A 21,338-nucleotide genomic window follows, 5' to 3' on the forward strand; every position below is an offset into this window, starting at 1 on the left:
ACCCAGCCCACAGACCAGTGATTCAGCCCTCAGAAACTCAGATGGTTTTGTTTGTGTTATTTCCATTTGCCTGGGTAATCGAATTTGTTGGAATTAGGGGTTTGTCTGGATAATAACGTTCTCTCACCCTCTGGCAGGGAAGCGAACGGCGATGTGCTGAGTGCTGCATGCATTGGAATAAACTGGCCCTTGATAGCATCAATTACCCACTCCTGATGGATGGCTGAGAGCAGGCTGCCAGCTTGGGATTGCACAGGATCAGCCTCTATTTCTCCCTGAGAGAAATGCTCTGAAGAAATTGCATTTCCAGTATTGGTGGAGACTCTCCAATGTCTCTCCGCGCACGTGGAGAGACACTGGGGACAAGGACACCCTGGCACCCCCTTAGTGCCTGTGGGCCCTGGGCAGTGGCAGCCTGGCCAAAGCCCCACTAGTGACTGTTCTGCTGCGATCCATGCCAGGCCACTCAGGAATTGCCTCTTGGCTGGTGTTCCGTGGTGGGGATTGCTGGAGTCAGGCCCTGCCAGAGCTGTGGTGACAGCAGCAGGAGCACCTGTAATGGCTTGTGAAGCTCCTCAGAGGCTGTTCCCCGCCTGGTTCTCCAGGGGGAGGCTGGGGAATGACCAGCACTGGCTGTGGTTTGTTGGAGTGGGTGTTGCTGATGGCAAAGCCGTGTTATACCTGAGCTCAGTCCTGGTGAAGGAGCCAGAAAGCGGGTAATTGGTGCTCTGGTGTAGCTCTGTGTGGGGCAAACACTGCAGCAGCCACTCCTCTTTGTTCCAGCTTCCCCAGGACCAGGCTGGCTGATGGTCCCTGGGGCTCTGGTGTCTGAGCAGTCCCAGCCAGAGCTGCAGGTAATACAGGCTGGATGTCAGGAAAAAGTTTTTTACAGAAAAGGTAATGAAGTTTTGGAATGTTCTGCCTGGGGAGGTGGTGGATTCACCACCTCTGGATGTGTTTAAGAAAAGCCTGGATGTGGCACTGGGGCCAGGGTTTAGTTGAGGTGTTAGGATTGGACTCGATGATCTCAGAGGTCTCTTCCAACCTGGTGATTCTGTAATTCTGTGACGCTGCCAGCCCCACAGACACAGGGACCTGCCACTGGATTTCCAGCCAGGAGGGGAGCAGGGCCTCTTTCTGCTCCAGGCACTGGAGCTCCCCACAGGCTCCTTCCATGGCTTGGGAATCTCTCCCCATCCAGGGACAGCTTCAGGGAGATCCAGGGGTAGAGAGTTCTGCGCCAGGGAAGCATCAGTACAGCAAGGAAAACTGGGAATGAGACAGGTGAGCACAGACAGACTGCGCAGCCTGAAGTGTGAGCAGGGCTCGTTGTGTTGCTGATCATCAGGGGACCAGAATTCCTGCTGAAAGACAAACCATCCCATGGGAGCTGCGTGATCTGCAGGATGGATTGGGATTAGTGTTGTAGTGACAACCTGCTGAGCAACCCCTGCCTGCTGCAGCCTCTCTGATGCTGCTGTGAGCCAAAGGAGTCCTGTGTGTCCCCATGCTCTGCTCCTGCCTGAGGAGACACGAGTGGCAAAGCCATTAGCTTGGAGCACATCCCTTAATGTGGCATAAGCAGCTAAAGAAGATGTATTTATGCTCCTTCGTTTGCAATTGGTAATCTCAAGAGTGAGAACTGGTAATAAATTCCCTCACTGGGGCTCCTCTCCCTCCAGCCCCGCCACAGAGGGGAAGAGCAGCTCATTTGCATGAGATAATGAAACTGCAGTGAAATAGTAAAATTGCAGAGCAACTTTGTTTTAATAATGACAGATGCTTCTTAAACACTTCAATTATGCCTCTCCGAGCTGTTTTAGCAAGGCCACAGAAAAGCAGAGCAGTATTCCTGAAATACCTGGAATAAAACTCCCTTTACACGACGTCTCCGAGTGAAAACCTTTCCCCTTTGTTCAAACGAAGGCGTTTGGCTTTTTCCTGGCTCAGGGTTCAGGTCCTGGCAGGGGACAGGCGGGTGCTCCCAGGCAGGTCACCCTCCCTGAGGTGGGGTGCCTTGGGCTGTAGGCCCTGGGAACTTCCAGTGAACTTTCAAGGAACTTTCAAGGAACTACTTTTCCTTGTGCTGTCCCGTGGGAATTGTAAAAATAGTGCCAATTTCCACGGTTCACGACCCTCCAGTGACACAGTGGCAGCACCAGCCTCAACTTCCCCGAGCTAAGCTGCCTCCCTGGGCGCTGCAGACACTTTGCTATAAAGAAGCAGCAAATGGGGCATCCAACAAAGCACAGGGAGCAAGATAAACACATTAATGGGGGAAAAAAAAAAAAGGCATTATGTGAGCACACAGCGTGCATGGAAAACAGGGAGAGAGATTCTGGGCAGCAGGGGAGGATGAAAATAAGACAACTGGTACTGAAGGGTAAAAAGCAGGAGAGACTGGAATGCTCCGTGCCTGAAATCATCCTGCAGCACGTTTTTTGTGTTTTCTGCAGTGATCCTCCAACCCTGCGTGCCCCTTTCCCTCCTCTAATGGTGCCCTTTTCCCTTCTGCTGGATGCTGTGCTCTGATTCCTCCTGCCTCTCTTTCAAGCCCATGAAAAGAAACCTCTTCAGAGCCGCTCCTCCCCTCAGCCCATCTCGGGGCTCCGAGGTGTTACCTGTGTCACAGTCACTTCGCTAATTTACGACAACCATTTCAAGGCACATTATATCCAGAGCCCATATGTCACCTCGCCGCTGCCAAAAGAGTTCTTGTTTACGAAGCTGATGCTTTCAGCGCGCTGAGTAGCACCATCGATACTACTTAAAATAAAAGGTGTCAGCACCTTGTCTGCCCCTGCGGATTGCTGAGAGCTCTGAAATGTCCCTGAGCAGCGGCACCTCGCTCTGAGCTGCCTGGTCCTGCTCTGCTCCTGACCCATCCCCGCAGCTCTGCTGTGCCCCATCTCCGCACCAGCAGCTGTTGGGGCTGTGGCAGGGAGGCAGCTCTTGGTTTGGGGCAGGATGACACACACTTATGTCGGTTTTAATGCTCGGAATGTCTGGAAAAGCCAGGGTCCATGTGTCTGCGGCTGCTGGTGCTGTCCAGCTCTGGCAGAGGAGCAGCTCCTGGGTGTGCAGAGCCCAGAGAGCCTGTCCCTGTCACCCAGTGCAGCTGCATCCCTGGGATGTCCCCAGGGCAGTCCCGAGCTGAGAGGGCTCTTCTGCTGATGCACCAGGCTCCTGCTCTCCTCCCTTTCCTTGCCCCTCTGTTTTTTCAGTCCTTTGGTGTTTTCTGCTTTGCTTCTTTCCCTGTTTACCTTAGCACAGCTGTCTAAGCCAGAGGCTCTGTTTTTTACTTTTTTTTTTTTCTAGTTAAAATCGTAAAATTAATACACAACTCCAGTCTTATGGCTGGTTGGATATTTCAGTTTCTGGTGGAAAATATCAGAGGCAGGAGCTGCACAGAAATTCTTGAAGGGAAATGTCACCAAATTCTTCCAAATGTCACAATCCAGTTCGGATCCAGGCTGTGTGTCTGGAGGCTTGGGGCAGGTTTCTTTTTGTGCTATTCACCTTTCTGCTGGGCTCCACTTCTCAGTGGCATCACCCCCTGATCCTGCAGGGCCCAGCAGAACCTGTTCCCATTCTGTTCCTCCTGGAAGAGGGAATCATGGAGACGTCTCTGGAGAAAGCTCCACAGCTCCTGGTTGTGCTGCAAGACACTTCAATTTCTCATCTGTGGAGCCAGAGATGGCACAAGCTGGGATCAACCTGTCATGCTCAGTAAGCTGGGCTGGGATGAGATAATGCCACTTGTGAAAATCTCAGGAAGATCCTGATGCCGGACAGACAAGAGTGTTGTTAAATGGAAAGTTATTATATTATATCCCCGTTTCCATGGCTGTTGGGGCTCCTCATGTTGATGCAAACAGAGTTCTTGTACCGTGCAGGGACTGTCCTGCCACACCCACCCTGGCAGCTACCAGAGGAGACAATGGATTCCCTGCTGCTATCACTCCCTCTGTTCCATCCCCAAATTTCCATTAAGGAAATAAAGTGTATTTTACCTGTGAAAACATTCAGGTCCAAACTTACCTGAGTCCTCCCCAGTGACAGAGGTTTTGTCTGGTTTGGTCTGGGGAGAGACAGAGAGCCAGGCTGCACGGAGGGGTCGTGGTGGCCCATGTTGGCTGCCTGTCCCTGTGAGAGGACACAGGGATGTATCAGAACACTCTCATCCGGGGTCACAAAAACACCTGCTCGCTGATGTACAATTACTGCTTTGAAATGGTATTTTGCTGGAAGAAATCCAGGTTAAAAATCATTCTCGGCTGAGCTGAAAATCTAAAACATCTGAAGGTGCCTGGCTGGGACCAGGAGGTGGGAGGGTGGGCAGGCACCTCTCACCATTTCCCGATTTTCTCCATATTTTGCCCAGAGGGATTAATTGGTGCTTAAAGGGAACAGAACTGCTGCTTTATGAGTGAAATCTGTTGTCTCATTCATTATTCATTGGGAGGTGATTGGCAGCTTCGAGGCGGTGGGTCACACTCGGCAAAGGGTGAGCTGCTGACTGACAAGGTTAATTGCTGCCTGGCGTTATTGCTGATAACGATTTATGTTGACAATCCCTGGTATTCCTGGAGCAGCTGGAGGTTTGTCATGCAGGGTCAGATGGAACTGCCCCGTCCTGCCCCTGCTGTCCTCAGCAGCTGGGAGAGGCCGTTCCCTCAGCACGTGGGAAGGGATTTTGTCCCTGGAGAAGGTCCCTCTCATGATGCAGAAGCAGCTTCGTAAAGGCATCCGTGGCTTTTACCTTTTTTCCTGCTTCTTTTTGCGATGTTCTCTGCATATTGATCAGGGTTCAGAGCATGAAAGTGAGGCTGGGCTCGGCTCTGCTGATCCCCCCTTGGTGCCAGCGTTAAAGCTTTGGTTTTCGGGGGGCTCAAGCAAATAGAGATGTGAAAGATTTTTGAGGGTGACCCTCAAAAACAATTAAAATGGGAAGGAATTGTCTTTATTTCTCAGTGTGCAGGGTGGGCTGTGCCACTGAAACCCAGAGCCACCCCAGGAGCTGTGCCTCCACTTTTGGGGTTTGTTTTATGGCTGCAGGAAGGGCACAGCTCCAGCTGTGCTCCCTGCTCCCATCCCAGAGAGCTCAGAGCTTCTCTCCCTGCTTCAAAATAATAAAGCAGAGTCATAAAGATTTAGACTAATAAACGCTGGCCTTTAGGGTGCTCTCAGCTTTTATGGGGCTAATAAGATTTTTGACTTACATGGAAGGGAAGAGGCAAACAAAGTTTTTATGAACCTGATGGCCTCATCGGGGCTCTCAGCTCCGAGTCCTCTCCGTGATGGAAATCTCAGGCAGCCTCCAGGCAAGTCACGATGGGAGAGAGCTCCTGTGGGTGGCTCTTCATGGAATATCCATGAAGGATATTCTTATTTAGGCTTCATTACCTGTCTGGTATCAAGCTGTGGGAGGAGTGTGAGGGCAGGGAGAGCTGCACTGTCTGAGCCTCGTTGTCTCTTCCCTCTCCCTGCCCCAAAATCCCTTCCTCTCCTTGTGCTTGAGACCATCACCACTGCCCCAAACGTGCCACAGCCCCTTCGGTGGGCAGCAGCACCAGCAGCATTTCCCTGGTGTTTGGGTTCAGTTGGGAGCTGGTTTTATCCTCACCAGCGTTGTGGTTGGTAAAGTTGGGATTAAAAAGAGACTGGATGAGGCACTCGGTGCCGTGGTTTAGTTGAGGTGTTGGGGCTGGGTTGGACTCGATGATCTTGAAGGTCTCTTCCAACCTCCACATTCTGTGATTCTGTGATTCTGTGATTTTGTGTATGTTGTTAAAACAGTGTGAGTTTGGGACAGAACCTGAGCAAGGAGGAAGGGAGGTGTTGAGTATAAACAGGCATAAACGTCATTATTTTCTAGAAATTATTTATTTAAAATTTAAAACCATATTACTTCATACAGCAAACTGTGCACTTTGATATATCACAGTGTCTTAAAAAGGAAAATAATCAGAATTTTTTCTTTTTTTTCTTTTTTTATTTTTTGGAAATTGTATTTACATCAGCCTAGAATGATCAGCAAGTAACACAGTTACTATGAAACCAAAATTGTTACAAAATGTTTACAAAAAACTATATTCATAGAAATTCTGCATGTCCACAAAGGAAAATCCCCTGAATGTCACGGAGACTATTTTTTCCTTTTTCCCACTCTTTAATCTTTTTTTTTGTTGTTGTTGTTGTTGTTTTGTGGTTTTTTAAATTTTTTTTTCCTTTTTTTTTTTTGTTTTTTTTTTGAGAAACATGTCAAAGTAAGGTACAGAGCAGGGGGCTCATGATGCCAATGCCTGGGAATGCCCCTGCCAGCTCCGAGCACTCTGGGGTCTGTTGTACCCCACGGTCACTGGGTGCTGGGGTGAGCGCTGGGTGAAGCCACCAGGATCCACGATGTCCCTTTGCTGTGACCTGCCCAGAGAGCCTCTGTGCTGCACCCAGCTGAGTCCTGCTCCCAGCACCGAGGAGGAGCAGTGGGTGCCCAAAGCTGGAGCTGGTTCCCCTTTTGCATATTCCATCTCTCTGTCGATCTGTCCCCTCCACATCAGACCTGACACGTGCTGTTGGTTGACTCCAAACAGAAAATCCACCCCAGGGTGATGCTTTAAGTTGGAGCTTTCATGTATTTCAGGTTCTGTGGTGCCCAGGGGTGCAGCTCTGAGCTCACAGGCAGTGTCACTCAGCTCTGCACACAGCAGAGCAAACAAATCCTTTCCCAGATGGAGACCAAGGACAACTGGGACAAGTTCTCAGGCCCAAAAGCACAAACAACAGTGGACTGAAGGGAGAAAACAACAAGGATGGGACTTCATCACCTGGAGCTGTAATTGGACAATTAAACCTCAATATGCAAATGGACCAAAACTTAGAAAAGTGTGAGACCTCGTGACTGGTTGTGCATTTTGTGACCATTTTGGGTCCACCTTGGGTGTAGCCCTGGCCAGGCTCTTGTCCTGCCCAAGGTGCACCTCAAAGGCCTTTTAATAAATCTCTACTTTATTCTCCAGCTCTGTCCAGTCTCTGTTCCAGCTCAGCCTTCCCAAGGCATCAAGAGAAGCTGCTGGCTGTCTCTGCTCTGTCTCATGGGAGAGTTGGAGGGAAAAAACAAGTGACAAGGAGACGGTGAGCCGAGGTGACAACAGTTTAGACACAGTTTAATAACCCAAACCCGCTTTTTCTGTATTTCCTCCTCAGTTTTCCAGTCCTTCTGCCCAAATGAAGAAAAGAACCGAGTCAAACAGTGTTGGAAGTCAGATGATTTCAGTCTTGAGTTGTTGCTGGTCCCAACCACGGTCACAGAAGGCTTTGAGGCTTTGTCCTTGGGTCTGTCCCTTCCCCAGTCTCCCAACAGGTGGCTGTGAGGAACATTGGGCTGGCTGCTCCTCCTCTGGCATGGAACACATGGCTTTGGGCTCCAGGAGCACACGGGAGAGGCTCCCCTGGCTGAGCTGTCCCCAGGTCCCGCAGGAAGGCTGAGGGCTGAGATTGTCCACGTCCCCTCAGGTCACAGTGAGCGGGGGCCAGGGCGAAGGGGCTGGGGTCCCAGCAGCTCCTCTGCCTTGTTTTGGGCACTGCAGAACATTCCCTGATTGGATGTCAGCTGTTCCAAACGAGCAAAACTTCAACACAAAGCCGTAACGGAGGTGTAGGAATTTGGCTGCAGTTTGTGGCTGATTTAGGGATGGGAGGAAAAGGTTCATCTGCAGGGTTTGATCTGGCTGGCACCACACCAGTAATTCCAGATGCTCACCTGTCACATTTGTGAGTAAAATCAAATCAGGCTGGTGGCAAAAAATAAATGGGGGTTTGTAGTATCAGCAATATTTATTTATTTTCTAAGAATCTGCCAAGAAGCAAAACGAATGCTGATCTCTGTGGTATTTTACTCTCTGGACATTTAAAGCCAGCTTTGGGCTTTGTTTTCATCTCTGCTTTTTTTTTTTAGAGCTTAAAAATCCATGAGAAAAACATAAAATCTACTACTCTGACAAGCCTAAGGATTTGCAAAGGAATAAAGAAAGCATGTCATTAGCTTTGGGAAGCTGCCCCACACTTCAGTCTTGTCCTCTGCTCAAAGTATTTGGGCAGCAAACCATTAAGAATCTGACACCCATTGCATTGGCAGCTTTCATCCCTAATTTTTCACGGTTTTTGTGAAAAGGTGAAAATGAATGTAAAATTTTTGCATATCTTTACTTGAGTCAAAGAATGACAAATCACCGGGTTTTGTTTGGGGTCACTCCGTTGTTTCTCTACATCATGGAAAAAGCAAAATAAGGGCAGACTTTGTTCCGTGATGGGGTCAAGGAGCAGCTCTTCCCCCTTGAGTTAATCTACTAATTCTGCTCAGCTCGAGACAACCTTCCCAACTGAACACAGAGAGGAGCAGGTGGGGAAAAACCCAAAATCAGCTACAGAGAGGTTTGTTCCTTTGGGAGAGGATAAACTTTCCAGAATGGCTGTGCAGCTCGGGAGGGGGAACGGGCTCAGTTCAGCGTTCAGGTTCCTGCAGTGGCCTCAGCACCCTCTGCACCCATGGCACAGAGCAAGGCCCTGGGTGCAGAGCTCGGGCACTGGCTGCTCCATCCCTCCACAGGTGGGGTCCTGCGGCAGGTCACTGTCCCTCTTACCCCTGCAGGGGCAAGGCATTGCTGTTTTCTACACCACCAGCGTTTAAATCAGAGCTTTTAAGCACCTTTGCATCATGTGTGTGACATTCTGGGTTAGAGTGGGCAGAGGGGTTTCCATTTGTTTAATTTTGTGAATGAATCCACAGTGTCCCACTGGCTGCCTGTGGGTCCCCTGGCAGGGATGGAGCTGAGGGACGTTACTCAAGTGTTACCTTAGGTCAGCAGAGGGGTCTTTGGTAATTCTGCCTAAATTCGTCTGCAGGACCAACCTTCTGCATTAAGCAACCTGAAAATAAGAAGACAATTCATGGAAGATTTCCTAAAAACATTTTAGTGTGTGTTTGCTTAACTCCCATGGAGAGGCTGCCTGAGGGGTGGCAGTTCGTGCTCAGAGCAGGAGGGATCCCAGGCTTGGCTCTTCTCCTTCCAGCTCAGCCCTGGCTGAGATTCATCTTTCAGGTCCTTGATGCCATGGAGAGCACTTAGTCCTAAACCAGGCCCACAGTCCCCTCCCAGTGTGGAGCTGCAGTTCAGCGCCGCTGAATTTCATGGAAATCGGTACTTTTGCCTCTTGCAAGCAGCTCTGCTCCTGCCGCTGCTGGAGCCTGTGGACCTGGCTGCTTCTCTGCAGGAGAGGCTGAGCTTTGCAGGAAGAGCAGAGACAGAGCTGGGGACCTGGAGATCACGGTGCCACCCTGGGCTGGAGCTGGGCACCGGGAGTGCGGGTGCTGTCACTTGGAGGTGCAGAGGGTCCTGTGCATGCCACGCTGTGCCCTCACTGGCCTGGAGCTCGGGTCCATTACAGGCTCACCTTCCCCTTCCCAGTCAGCTGCCCTGGATCTGCTGAGGGACGTGTGTGTCACCTTGTGCCACCACTCTCCCAGGTGGACATCCCGCTCCGGGTGGCTGCGCCAGCACAGCCGCGAGGTGAGGGCCACCACGGGCTGCTTGGAGGGCAGGCACAGCCTCCACCATGCCAGTGCTTCCCAGATTCCTCTGCCTCTCCCGGGCAATGCATCCAAAGTGTGCTCTGTGTGTCGGTGTGGGTCAGGTGTTCACACCTGACCAGGTGCTCCTGTTTATTGCCGTGCTGATGGAGCCGCCCTTGGGGCTCCTCCTCACCCGCTCGGGGCTGGCTCAGTTCTGCTTCACCTCCGCCTGTTTTCAGTGTGTAAACATCAGACTCCTCGGTGGTGGTTGGACTCCATGAGGCCTGGAGGATCGAAGCATTAAAAAAAAAAAAAAAAAAAAGGAATGAAAAGTAACAAAAACAAACGCAAAAAGCCCCAAGACCCACATTACTGTCCGTGCTTGGAAGTTCTGGCTCCTCTGCGGTGATGGATGCAGCTGGGTTGCAAAGGCCTTGTTCTTGAAATGAACAAACCAGGCTTTTATTTTTTTTTTCCTTGTTTGTTTTTTTTTTCTTTTTTTTTTTTTTTAATCCACTCTCCCTTAATTAAGGGCGCATCCAGCCTTTGTCTGCCGCAACTCCTTCCCCACCCACCCACCCCCAGTGTCGCCATTCCCTAGGGAAACACGGGTGCCAATCCGGTGTTGCAGGTCATGTTGTCCTTGCCGGGCAGCCGTCGGTCGTTGAAGGTGTGCATGTTGATCACGGCGTCCGTCTTCACCATCACGGGGGGCTGGGGCTTGTGCTTGACCCGGCGCTGGCAGGTGAGGGACAGGCGGATCTCGTCGGCCACGGCGCTGCAGAAGGAGCGCTGGGGACAGCGGGGATGACGCCTTAGGATTTTTGCCTTTTATTTGGGGTTCTTTTGTCATGTATTTGTATTAAGCCTGCAATTCTTTGGTGTGTTAGTTTGTGGAGCTCCGTAGCCTGTCAAGCTACTGTTCTCCCCTGTTTTATTGGGATAAAATTATTCCTTCTCTAGGGCTGGGACTCAAAAAGGATAAACTCACTCTCTCAGGCCTCAAAAAGGATAAACAAAAGTGAGTTTGGGAGGGGAGCAAACTGGGTGTATGTGACTTCATTAGCTGAAGCTGTAATTGGAGGATTAACCCCTGATATGTAAATAAACCAAACTTATCTGTCTACAAAACTTGTGACTACTGTCCATCTTGGGCGTAGCCCCTCGGAGACTTTTGACTGCCCAAGGTGCATCTATTGATATATTTATTGAAGGTGCCCTCAATAAATACCTGCTTTTATTGAATCAGACTCGTCTAGCCTCTGCTTTAGGTAGCCACTCCAAGGCACAGGGGACAAAACTCTTCATCACTGCTGCAGTGCTCTGCTCCCCCAGTGGGTACCCAGTACCCAGATTTAACTCCCCAGCAGGGAGCTGCAGGGCCGGAAGGGCTCAGTGGAGGGTGAGCATGAGGTTTGGGGCTGTTTCAGGCATTGGCTGTGCTCTGCAGGGCTGTGTGGGCACCTGGCTGACTCCTCTCCCTTGGCAAGGACTGTACCTGTGACATGCTAAATCCTGCACAAAGGCAGAGCTGGAGGTGGCTGCCGAGGTCTGGTGCTGTGTGATCCCTGCAGGAGGCTGGGATGGGTCTGACCCTCCTGCCACTGGGCAGCTTTCCTTTCTCTGTCTAGTCCATCATGAGGGCAGCTGGCTTTCATTTCTGGTCATGCACACAATTGCAGGTTGCACTCACTGCACCAGGACACCCAGGGAAGAGGAAGAACATAAAAGCAGTTCTGTTGTTTTCTGAACGCTGATCAGCCACTGCTGGGCTGTGTCTGTGAGTGTGGCAGAGCGGATTAAACAGCGTGAGGCTTCCTGGTGGGCCCTGACTTGTTTCCCTTTGAATGGGGCAGGGGAGAAAGCACGGATAGTCACACCTGGAATGTGCAAGGTGATTTCAAGCGGATGTAACAGCTGGGAAAGGCCCCTCCTAGGGACTTCCCACTGTATTTTAATGATTTATTTGTCAGCTTGCCCTAAGCTCCCCTGCCCAATGTGTCCTGCTCTGGCTGCTGCTGCAGCAGATGACCCTGCTCAGAGCAGACGTGACTTTCCCCCGAGTGGAGGCTGTCAGAGGGACAGAGCAGTGAGCCTCTGGGGAAGGTGTTTAAGGGGAGCCAGGCTGGATCCCTCTGCCCCTGCCTGCCTGTGTCTGGGGTCAGCCTGCAGAGCTAAGGGCAGTGCAGAGAACCAGCGGGGATCAGGCAGTACCTGCTCGCGCTCCGCCGTTTTGCGCAGCTTGTAGATGAACTCCACCATGGCCACGAAGACGGACAGCACCAGGCCTGCTGCCAGGACTATGAAGATCCCGCCGATGTTCTGGACGCCCAGAGCACTGGCCTCCTTGTTCTCATCCTCAGGGCAGCCATTCCCCCGCCACCACTTCTCCTTCATGACGTGGAGCTTGTCCTCCTCCTGGAGCTGCAGGATGGCGATGGTGATCTTGTCCCTGTACGGTGACCCTGGGGATGGGAACAGCGTTAAACACAGAGGGAAAGTGGGACAAAAATCCCACCACGCAGGGAAGGTGTCTGTGTTAAGCAGAGCAGTTCAGACCTCTCCTCAACGGGCAGACACTGTAAAGTTTGGTATTTGGAAATCACCTCTGTTGTGTCTGTGGTAACCAGCCCCGCTCAGGGTGCCTGCAGAACTCACCCATGGGTGTCCCAATCCCGTAGCCTTTGGTGTCGATGAGCCCCCCGATCTGGGTGAGGTTGCAGTTCCTCTGGGTGATGTACTCGATGGTGGTGGACTCCATCAGCAGCGCGTAATCGGCCGTCAGGGTTCGCTGGATCCCCTCCTCGTTGTTTTTAACCAGAGCCGTGGGTTTGCTGCTCATGAAAGCCCACATTTTTTCAAACGTGGAAATTTTGGATTTCTGGAAAAATGATACCCCCCACCCCCCGGCCCCAAAATAAGAATGAAATCTCCATTTGCTGAAAGCTGGTATCTTTTCAGTTTATAATAATAACAGTTGAGAACAGATCACACAATGGAGCAATGGAGAATTTGACTTTGTCTTAAATACCTTCACTTCCCAGCATCGTTTGGGTTTATGTTTAAAGGGAGACGAGTGTTGCAGCAAACATCCCACTGTGATTCCATCCTGAGGTGGAACTGAGACCCTGCCCAAAGCCCTGCACACCTCCTTCTCTCCCAGATCTGCTTAAATGTGCTCACTTCCTAACCAGGATTTGTTTACCCTGTAATGTTTCTGCACGAAGACGGAACAGAGAGAGTTTTGGAGGATGTGGTTTTCTCCACACACACTCTCTGATATTTTTGTCTTTCCTCAAGCATGGCAAGGAAACATGTCTCCTCTGAGATATGTGCAACTGCCAAACAGATTTAACGTCGCCACGTAAACAGAAGCACAGAGATATTCAAGAAGATTGTCTTACGGCTAAAAATAAACATGGATATTCTTTCACTTTCAGCAGACATTCTGTTGCAAAGGAAGGAATATGTTTTCCAGCTTGCTATTCATGTGAATGTGTTTTTTTCTTCTAGAAAATGTGTTGAGTGAGAAGAAATATGGTTATTTTACGTCCTGCCATAACATTTGAAAAGTACCATTTATCTACGAGCACCTTCTGAGTTGTCCCTGTCAATCATCACAAAAGCCACAGAATCCCAGAATGGTTTGGGCTGGGGAAGACCTTGAAGCTCATCCTGCTCACTCCCCTGCCATGGGCAGGGACACTTTCCATCTAAACCAGACTGCTGGTCAGAGCTGGCTTTAGTTCAGGAAGATTTCCCAGACAGGCAGAGCAGTGTCCTCTTGCCCCTTTGCTGGTCCCAGTTCTCCTGTGGGTCAGTGCTTCTCCCTCAGACCAGCCCTGGAGCAGCACTTGGATACTGAGGCTTGTGTTCCCACTGCTGCCAGCTCCTTTATGCACCCTTCTTCGTTTCTGTCCAATTTCTTGTTTCTCCTAGATCTGTTTTTGCTTTCTTATTTCACAAGAGGCAGCTTAGCCAGCCAAACCTCCTCCTCCACCGTGCTCCTCGGTGAGCCTGGAGCTGGCAGATAAGTCAGAGGGCAGATAAATCCCTGTGCTGTGCCTGGAATAAGGGTGTCCTCTCAGCAGCTGCTGCACGAGGAGTGGCTGCGGCAGAGCTGTGATTTCAGCCATCGTTTATCTCTCCACAGGCCTCTGTCCTTCCATAAGAAAGCAGGAGATGGAGCCCCAGCCCAGCCCAACTGCCTCTGCCACAGCTCCCCCTCATTCCACCAGCATCACCCAAAATGTGCCAGCATAGGTTCTTCTGATAAAACCATAATAAATCGTGGTGAGGAGGTAGCTGAAAGTCCCTTGTAATGCTTCATATTCCAAATGCTTTGCCCGTCCACCTCCTTTATTCCAGCAGGTTTAGCAAAAGTTAAACAAAAGCTCATCACCCCAAAGCTGGGGAGTGCAGTGCTGTTCAAACAAAGGCTGCTCCTCTGCCTTTAACCCTGTGGGGCCCTTCTGCTGACTGAAATACCCGGGGATTCATTTCTTCTCCATTAAAGCTCGTGCTCGTTATAATCCACTTGATGAATGCGCAGCAGTGGATGTGCTGGAGCAAACTTCATTCAAGAGGCAGGATAATCTCCCTTGCTTGAAAACCTGGACCAGTGCCTGTAAGGTAGATTTGTGGCATCTATCAAGCCTCAAAGAGCAGCAAGAAATGTAGCCTCCAAAAGGATTATTAAATATCTGTACATTACAATGGGTAATTGAAATGAATCGTGCACTCGGCTGGCTGATAAGGACTTGTTTAACATTTATATAGTTCACATCAGAGGCCTCTGGGTTCCTTGGCTCTCCTTCTCTCTTCTTCTCTTTCTGCATTTAATGCTCCTTGGGTGTTGACACAGGGCTTTTAACATCAGTGTTCTCCCAGTTTAGAGCGCAGAGCAAAATAAACTGGCAAAAAATCAATAGGCTGCATTTAGTGAAGCAAATGGGACTTGCATGAGGCAATGGACCTCTTCAGGCAACTGAAATTACATGAGACAGGGCTCCCCGGAAGAGAAAAACCACTTTTCTCTTCTTCTCTTAAATCACTGCTGCTGACCAGCTTGAAAGGCCTTAATTGTGTTTGGGATGCCAGGAAGAGGCCAGATTTGTCAGTGCTGGTTGTGCTGCTCCGAGCCCAGCTCTGACCCTCCTGGCAGGTCTGGGTAAGGGCTGCCCGGGAGGATGGAGCTGCTGGTCACTGCTTGCTGGACAAACCCTTTTCTGACCCAGAGGTGGGGCTCTTGAGAGGTGTTTTAAAGACTTTTATTCCATTTTCAGTCTCATGTGAAGGATGAGACAATATAGATGCAATAATTCATGCCATCATAATCAGAAGCCGAAGTATTTCCTAATTACAGCACATAATAAGTGTTTTCTTGCCTATCAGCTTTTGCCACACAATGCTGCTAATGCTTCTAAGCCAATCATCTATTAAAATACCCCACATGGATCTTCCTACAATACATCTTTCATAGTTCTATTTCTCCAAAATATCTGATCTATTTGCAAGGCCATCATTTGAAACTTATTTCCAGTTCAATTTCTCTCTCAGCAACGTCTGTCCTATCCCGTGGCCTTTCTAAGTCAGCATTTTTTTTATCTCAAAGTTTCCATACAGATGCACAAGACTGTGTGAGCTTTCTGCCAGGCTTTGAGAACTCTCTGTAAATCCATTTCCCACAACTGCTGGACAGAGAGCCGGGTGCAGGGCTGAGACCCTGGCAGGGAGGATGAGCTGGGGGATCCCTCCAGCAGAAGAGGGCAGGCCACTGGTGCTGGCAGGGCAGCTCACACCCACTGGTCAGGGTTATCTCAGGCTCTAAAACGTAATAAAAACACCACTTTTCCAAGGGAAAATTCCCCAGCTGTGGTTCCCAGCACAGCCCTCACAGGCTGATCATTTGCTAAAGCTGTGAGAGCGATGTCAGTATGGATCCCAAATCTCAGGAGGAGCATCCCTGCTCCAGCTCTTACCCAATTAAACCACAGAACACGTTTTGTAGTTGAAGGGAAAGTTCATTTCTCCCCTTCCTCCTCTCACAGACTTAGGCCACACTGAAAAGGCATTGCTTGTTGATGGGAATTTGGATGCTGTCAGCCAGGACTGCACCACAGAAATAAGCAAAACCATCTTAGTAGTAATTTAGCAATAACAAATGCCTTAAATTGTGTTTATTTTGCTGTTGCTTTTCCTGTGTTCCTTATTTGTGCATACATTTTATTTTGCTGGACCCTGATTTTACCACAATTTACCTTAAAAAATCCTTGCTGGGGTTAGTTACTGGTCTGATCTGGTGTTTGCTGTGCTGTGGGCTGGGTGCTAATTTCTTCTCAAGAGATTCCCCATTTACTTTTATTTCTTAAAAGAAGCATATCTCAGTTGGTTATGGATAAAAGGACCCTCCTGTGCCCCCATATCCTCAACAGGGTCCCCAGGGCCCCCTCAGTGACAACTTTGCTGCCAAAGGTGGATGAGGAGGAGCTGCTTGGGTGTGCTCTGCAGCATTAAGATCAGTGGTCTGACACTGGCTTCTTCCTGGCAGAGAAGTTCCCGTGTCAGGAGCTCCGAGACATCAGGAATGATGGAGATATTGCTAATTATCAAGGGCTGGTGCTGCAGCCACTGCTCACACGGCGGGGTCGAGCCTCACTCCTGCTCACATCTCCCCCTCTGACTCGTGCGAGTGGAGCTTCTCCTCGATTTGTTCAGGATAAATAACACCAGGATCTGCTCTGCTGTGCTCTGCATCTTAATCACCCCGTGTTGGTGCTAAATGAGATGTGTGTGGGTGTGAAAGCCGAGTGCCAGCCCCTCCAAATGCAGCGACACCAGCGACGCCTCCGAGTTCATTCTTCAGAGTCACAGCTCAGAAGCCAACTTTAATAAGCAGTTCTGCAGGGCCAGTCACCCAAATCAATTAATGGAATCATTTAGAGGAGCCCCTACGAGGCATCTTGCCAAGACATATACGCTTTTTTATCAGCCAAATTGGCAAGAAAGGAACTTTCAGGCTTAAGATTTTCAATTCCAGCCTGTATGAAAAAATAAATTGATTTCCACCAACTGAAGATACTTAATCTTGAGGATTTAACATTTCTGTGTGAGTGAGTATCTGTGTACACACACACACACACACTCACACCCAGACTCCAAACTGCACGTGAGACCTGGCTTTCCATTCAGAGCATCCTCTGCAGGATGGGAAGGATTTATGAGTTATAATGAACTCTGGATGCTGTTCCGAAATTAATTGATCTGTAGTTATTCCTGTAACCCAATCTGCATTGCCAGGGAGTAAACAGCTTCTCAAAAGTTCTTTTCATTAAGTCGAAATCTGCCAATACAGTTGGTAAAGCTCTTTCTTCCTCCCATTTGCTGTGGCTGGTTTGCTCAGCTGCACGGGGCCAAATTTTGTGGGAGCAGCATCCCTCGTGGTGGGGCTGTCCCAGAGGTGTCTTGGTTCCTTTGGGACCTTCTGCAGTGTCCCTGGTGAACTCTGCACAAGGTCTGGGGCAGCCTGAACACAGGCAGAGCTGGTCAGTGCTTTGGGAAACATCTCATGGAAAGCATCTGCCTTCCTCTTCCTCTCATTGTCCACTGCTCCCTAGGATCAGCCCCTGGGGTGGCGCTTCTCTGCATTCCTGGGGGCTCCAGCATGGGTGGGCACTGACAGAGGGTGTGCTCAGGGTTGGTGTGGGCACCTTGCAGCTGATTTAACAGGGACAAATGGAGGAGCCAGACCCTGCTATGAGGGGAATGACTTTTGGGGAACAGCCAGACAAGGAGCCAGGCAGCAATTTGGGCCAAGCCTAGCAGATAATCCAAGGAGAAAGTAAGATCCTCATTTGTGTGCTGCCATCAGCCTTTTGTCCCAGCACTGACAGTGTGTTCAGGGCTGCAGCAGTGCTCAGGCTCTGGATCTGCAGAGTGGCTTCAGGAGCCCTGCCTGGCCTGGGATGGCTCTGCTGGTGTCCCCTGGAGCAGAGCTGAGGAAGAGGAGGGAGGCCATGTACTGTTCTTCCAGTGCCACCCATCTGAGGGAGACATCAGGTGGCACATGGAGCTGTCCCCATGGAGGTGGCACTGACAGAGCAGCTGAAGCTAAACCACCGCAGGAATTATCCAGTCGAGGACAAGGACCTTGCTGAGGGCTGGGAGGAATCCTGCCTCTCCCTCTGTGCACAAAGGACAAGTGAACAGAGCATCCCACGTGGGCACTGCTCCAGCAGTGGAAACACTTGTCAGAAGGGACATTCCTGAGAATTCATCTCCATACAACAGTGATAATAAAAAGGAAAAGGAAAATATGCTGCATCAATAAACCATGCCAAGGCTGTTCGAAGCCTGAAGTATGATTCTGATGGATAATGATATGAAGCAATAAATATACTGTGTCCTGATGATTGTTAAAAGAGACAGTTTCCTTTTATTCCCATATAAAACTCGTGTTGGAAAGCGCAGTTAAAGCACACAGTCACAGCCTGCCTTTCCCTGCTGGCTCTTCCAGGTTTATATGGCTTTGGAAGGCACCACCACGCTTCTGGCTGTGCCATGCCCAGAGCTGCATGGACCAGCTCCACGGCAGGAGGCAAACTGGGCATTCCCAGGATTGTTAAAGATCAAACCAACCCCTCCGTGGTTCTTTATCACCCTCTGCTGCTGCCTGCCAGAGCCAGGGCACAGATTCAGGGAGGACAGTGGCTTCTCAGCCGGATCAGAGCCAAGAGAAGTTGCACGGGAGCAATGCTCTCTCTATTATTAAAATCCAGCATATTGGCCTCCTTTAATGAGTCCTGCCAATTAAACTGCTGAGGCCTCGTCAAGCTGCCATCACCCTGTGCCTGCTCAAATCCTGCAGCACCAGGCACAAGCTTGGTAAAGCCTGAAGTGTGTTAGTCACATGCATTTCCTTCTGCATTAGGGTGGTGGAGGGGGAAGGAGGCAGAGGTGCGTGGGAGCCAGCTCACATTCCTGAGCCAAAGCCTGGGATCTTCCTTTGGGCCTCTTTCCTTGCCAGGGTGATAATTCCTTAATCATCTCTCATTTCTAGCCTTTTATTCTCTCCCTTTTAAAACTGGGTTTTTACAGGCCAGCAGTGGTTTTAAAGGTCATTTTACATCTCTCAGTTTCTTTCTATTTCGGAGGCTACAGCAGAATCTGACTGACTTCTGAATTTAATTATGCTTTAAATAGAATAAATTAATGCAATTGGATTGTGATGCACTGGTAGTGTTACCTTGCCCTGGATCTCAGAGGTTAATAAAACTGGATTACATTGATATGAATACCTGAAGGACAAGAAAGATATTTCTGCTGTAAAAATACTGGTCAGGGAGGGCACTTTGTAACATCTGTCCAGCTGTGGGGTTCATTTGGGCTTTCCTCTGTCCCTGAAGGCTGGCTGGATCAGCCTGGGGGCTCCATGGGGTTGTGCTGGCAGAAGCAAGGAGGAAGCTGGATGGATCAGATGTGGAAATTGGGAAGATGCTTTAGGGAATGTAAGGTTTTTCTGCATTGCTTTAATACAAGCTGCACTTTGGCACACGCTGCGTTTTAAGGTGTCTGAGCCAATATTGGGTAGAGCCTGCAAAAAGGTAAAATCACTTTAATTCTGTAACTGTGACTTCAGTTAACGACAGGGAGGGGGATTTAGCCTTGGTGGGACTCAGGTGAGCCACAGTGTCAGTCTGGGCAGGATGAGGGAGTGAAAGAAGCTGCGAGGCAGGAGCAGCAGGGGCGGCTCAGGAGGCTGCTCTGTCTTTGGATCTTTGTCCTGGCTCCCGTTGGCATCTCTGCCTGGAAGGCACAAAGCCTCTGCCTGGTCTCACCTTGAAGAAGGTCATGGTAGCTCCATCCTTCACTGCTCCATACTCTATTTTTGTCTGCTTTGCCAAGTCATCTGCCGAGTCGATGGGGGACTCCATCCTCTCCACGGTGAGGAAGGCCGCGAGGTTGGCTGTGTAGGACGAGATGATAATGAGGGTGAAGAACCACCATATGCCACCAATGATCCGTGTAGACAGGGCTTTGGGCATCAGCTCCGAGCCTGCAGTGGGAGAGGGGGAGCAGGGGAGAGGAAAGAGAGGGGGGAAAAACCCATTTTATGTATCCATATGTATAATTTATATACATATATATATACATATATATATGATCAGGTATCGCTGTCAAAACTGTTACAGCTATGCAATTAAAGCCAACTGGTTTGGAGGGAAATTATCCAGACATCTTGTGTGTGAGGACATCAGTGGGTTTTTTGTAGCATTTGCAGAAAAACCCTCTTCCTTGATTACTGACCTTGGGTACGGTGCCCAATTTACAGGAAACATCCAAACTGAAGTAATTAACTGGGCTGCTTTTATGAGATTTAAATAGCAAGCTATTTATGAACTTTTATGAGTGTTTTGTTCTGCCATTTAAAAAGGGCTCTGCTTTTACACAGATTATTTTCAAAAGGCTCACTCTGGGGAATGTGTTCAAATACACAAGGTTTAAAAAAAAATCAAACACCAAGAGAAAGGAACTATCAGGGTCCAGGGCTTTGAATGCCAGTCAGAAGTGGGGAAGCAGGAGATGTTACAGCATAAAAGGTGTAGTGGGTCTGGAATGACTTTTATTGAGCAGACATGAAGGGCTAAATGGGTTGTGCTATTTTTGTAATCACCCAAAACACCTTTTAAAGCCAGGCAAGAGCTTTGGGTTTGAAACAGCTGTGCTCGGAGGATTTATCAGCCTGGAATGTGCAACAAAGATTGGGCTTTGCAAAGCAATTTTAGGCAGCGTGGCATCAAAGCAGAGCACAGGGTGTAGTTTTCCTCCCTTCAGAGTGCAGTAAGGAGACACCAGGAAGAGGAGGAGTCCTGGATATTGAGGGTGCTTTGGTTCTCCTCAAGATCCTGCTTCTTCCCTCTTCCATCTCCGGCCCTTTGATGCATTGGATGCTGTGACATCAGCCTGGCTTTGAAATATTTTTCTTCTCAGATGCAGAATTGAGTTAAAAAGAATATAGCTCTTTTCATTTATCAGCATCTGATAAGAGGGATGATTCATCCTGCTAAACCGCCTTGCTGGGAGCTGTCACTGTCCATGAGGGCAGCTGAGATCCAGGAGGAATCTCTATTACAGGCAGCAGTGGAGCTCAGAGCAGGAGCTCTGTGCCTGCCACTGAGCTGGGGCTGTGCCTCTTTTGCTCTCTGGATATAACCACTGATACACGGTAAATTAAAGTGTGACAAATGTTTGACATTTTTCCACTTATTTCTATTCCTGGATTTTCTGCAATTAGATCACAGCTGAATTTCGTTCCTTATTCAGAGCTGCTCCCAAGCTCCCCCCACCCCTTGCTGCCTTCTGAGCAGATTTATTCTATTCATTCCATCTCTCTATTCCATTCACACACAGGGATGTAATCCCATCCCATTTCTGAGGTCCCTGTGACCAGGGTGGCTCACACCAGTGTCACTGACAGCTCTCCTGAGGGGCTGCTGGGCAGAGGCTCCCAGGGCAGCTCCAGGGCATCTCACACTGCTCAGAACGACCAGGAGAGGGGAAAAATGGGGATGGAGCAGAGAGAAAGACTGGAAAAGCCTGCTGGAAAAGTTGATTTAGAACAGAGAGAGACAGAGCCAGGTGAGAGAGCTTGAAACTGAACAAATGGTTTGAATGAGCAGAAACAGGAATTTGCAGAGTCTGTGGGATGTGGGTGAATGAAGCAGCTGAGGGAGACGAAGGCACTGCTCCTCCTTGGAGCACTGGGTGC

At 49.6% G+C, this 21,338-nt stretch overlaps 1 protein-coding gene across 2 annotated transcripts in view; it reads right to left on the reverse strand.

The window, feature by feature from the left end:
• Nucleotides 1-8,609: 8,609 nt before the first annotated feature.
• The window catches only part of GRIK3 (glutamate ionotropic receptor kainate type subunit 3), a 108,627-nt gene continuing 95,898 nt past the window's right edge, over nt 8,610-21,338 (reverse strand). Inside the window, exons 13-16 of one of the 2 annotated variants that reach the window (XM_066335461.1) lie at nt 19,408-19,625; nt 12,230-12,452; nt 11,786-12,036; nt 8,610-9,855 (exon numbers count right to left, since the gene is read on the reverse strand). In XM_066335461.1, the coding sequence (XP_066191558.1) occupies nt 9,502-9,855; nt 11,786-12,036; nt 12,230-12,452; nt 19,408-19,625 (1,046 nt within the window). In that variant the 3' untranslated portion in view covers nt 8,610-9,501. Of the gene's footprint in view, nt 9,856-10,048; nt 10,364-11,785; nt 12,037-12,229; nt 12,453-19,407; nt 19,626-21,338 lie in introns of those variants that run through there. The other variant, XM_066335460.1, reaches the window with a different exon arrangement.

Source organism: Sylvia atricapilla, chromosome 24, assembly GCF_009819655.1.
Source record: "Sylvia atricapilla isolate bSylAtr1 chromosome 24, bSylAtr1.pri, whole genome shotgun sequence".
Lineage (NCBI taxonomy): Eukaryota > Metazoa > Chordata > Aves > Passeriformes > Sylviidae > Sylvia > Sylvia atricapilla.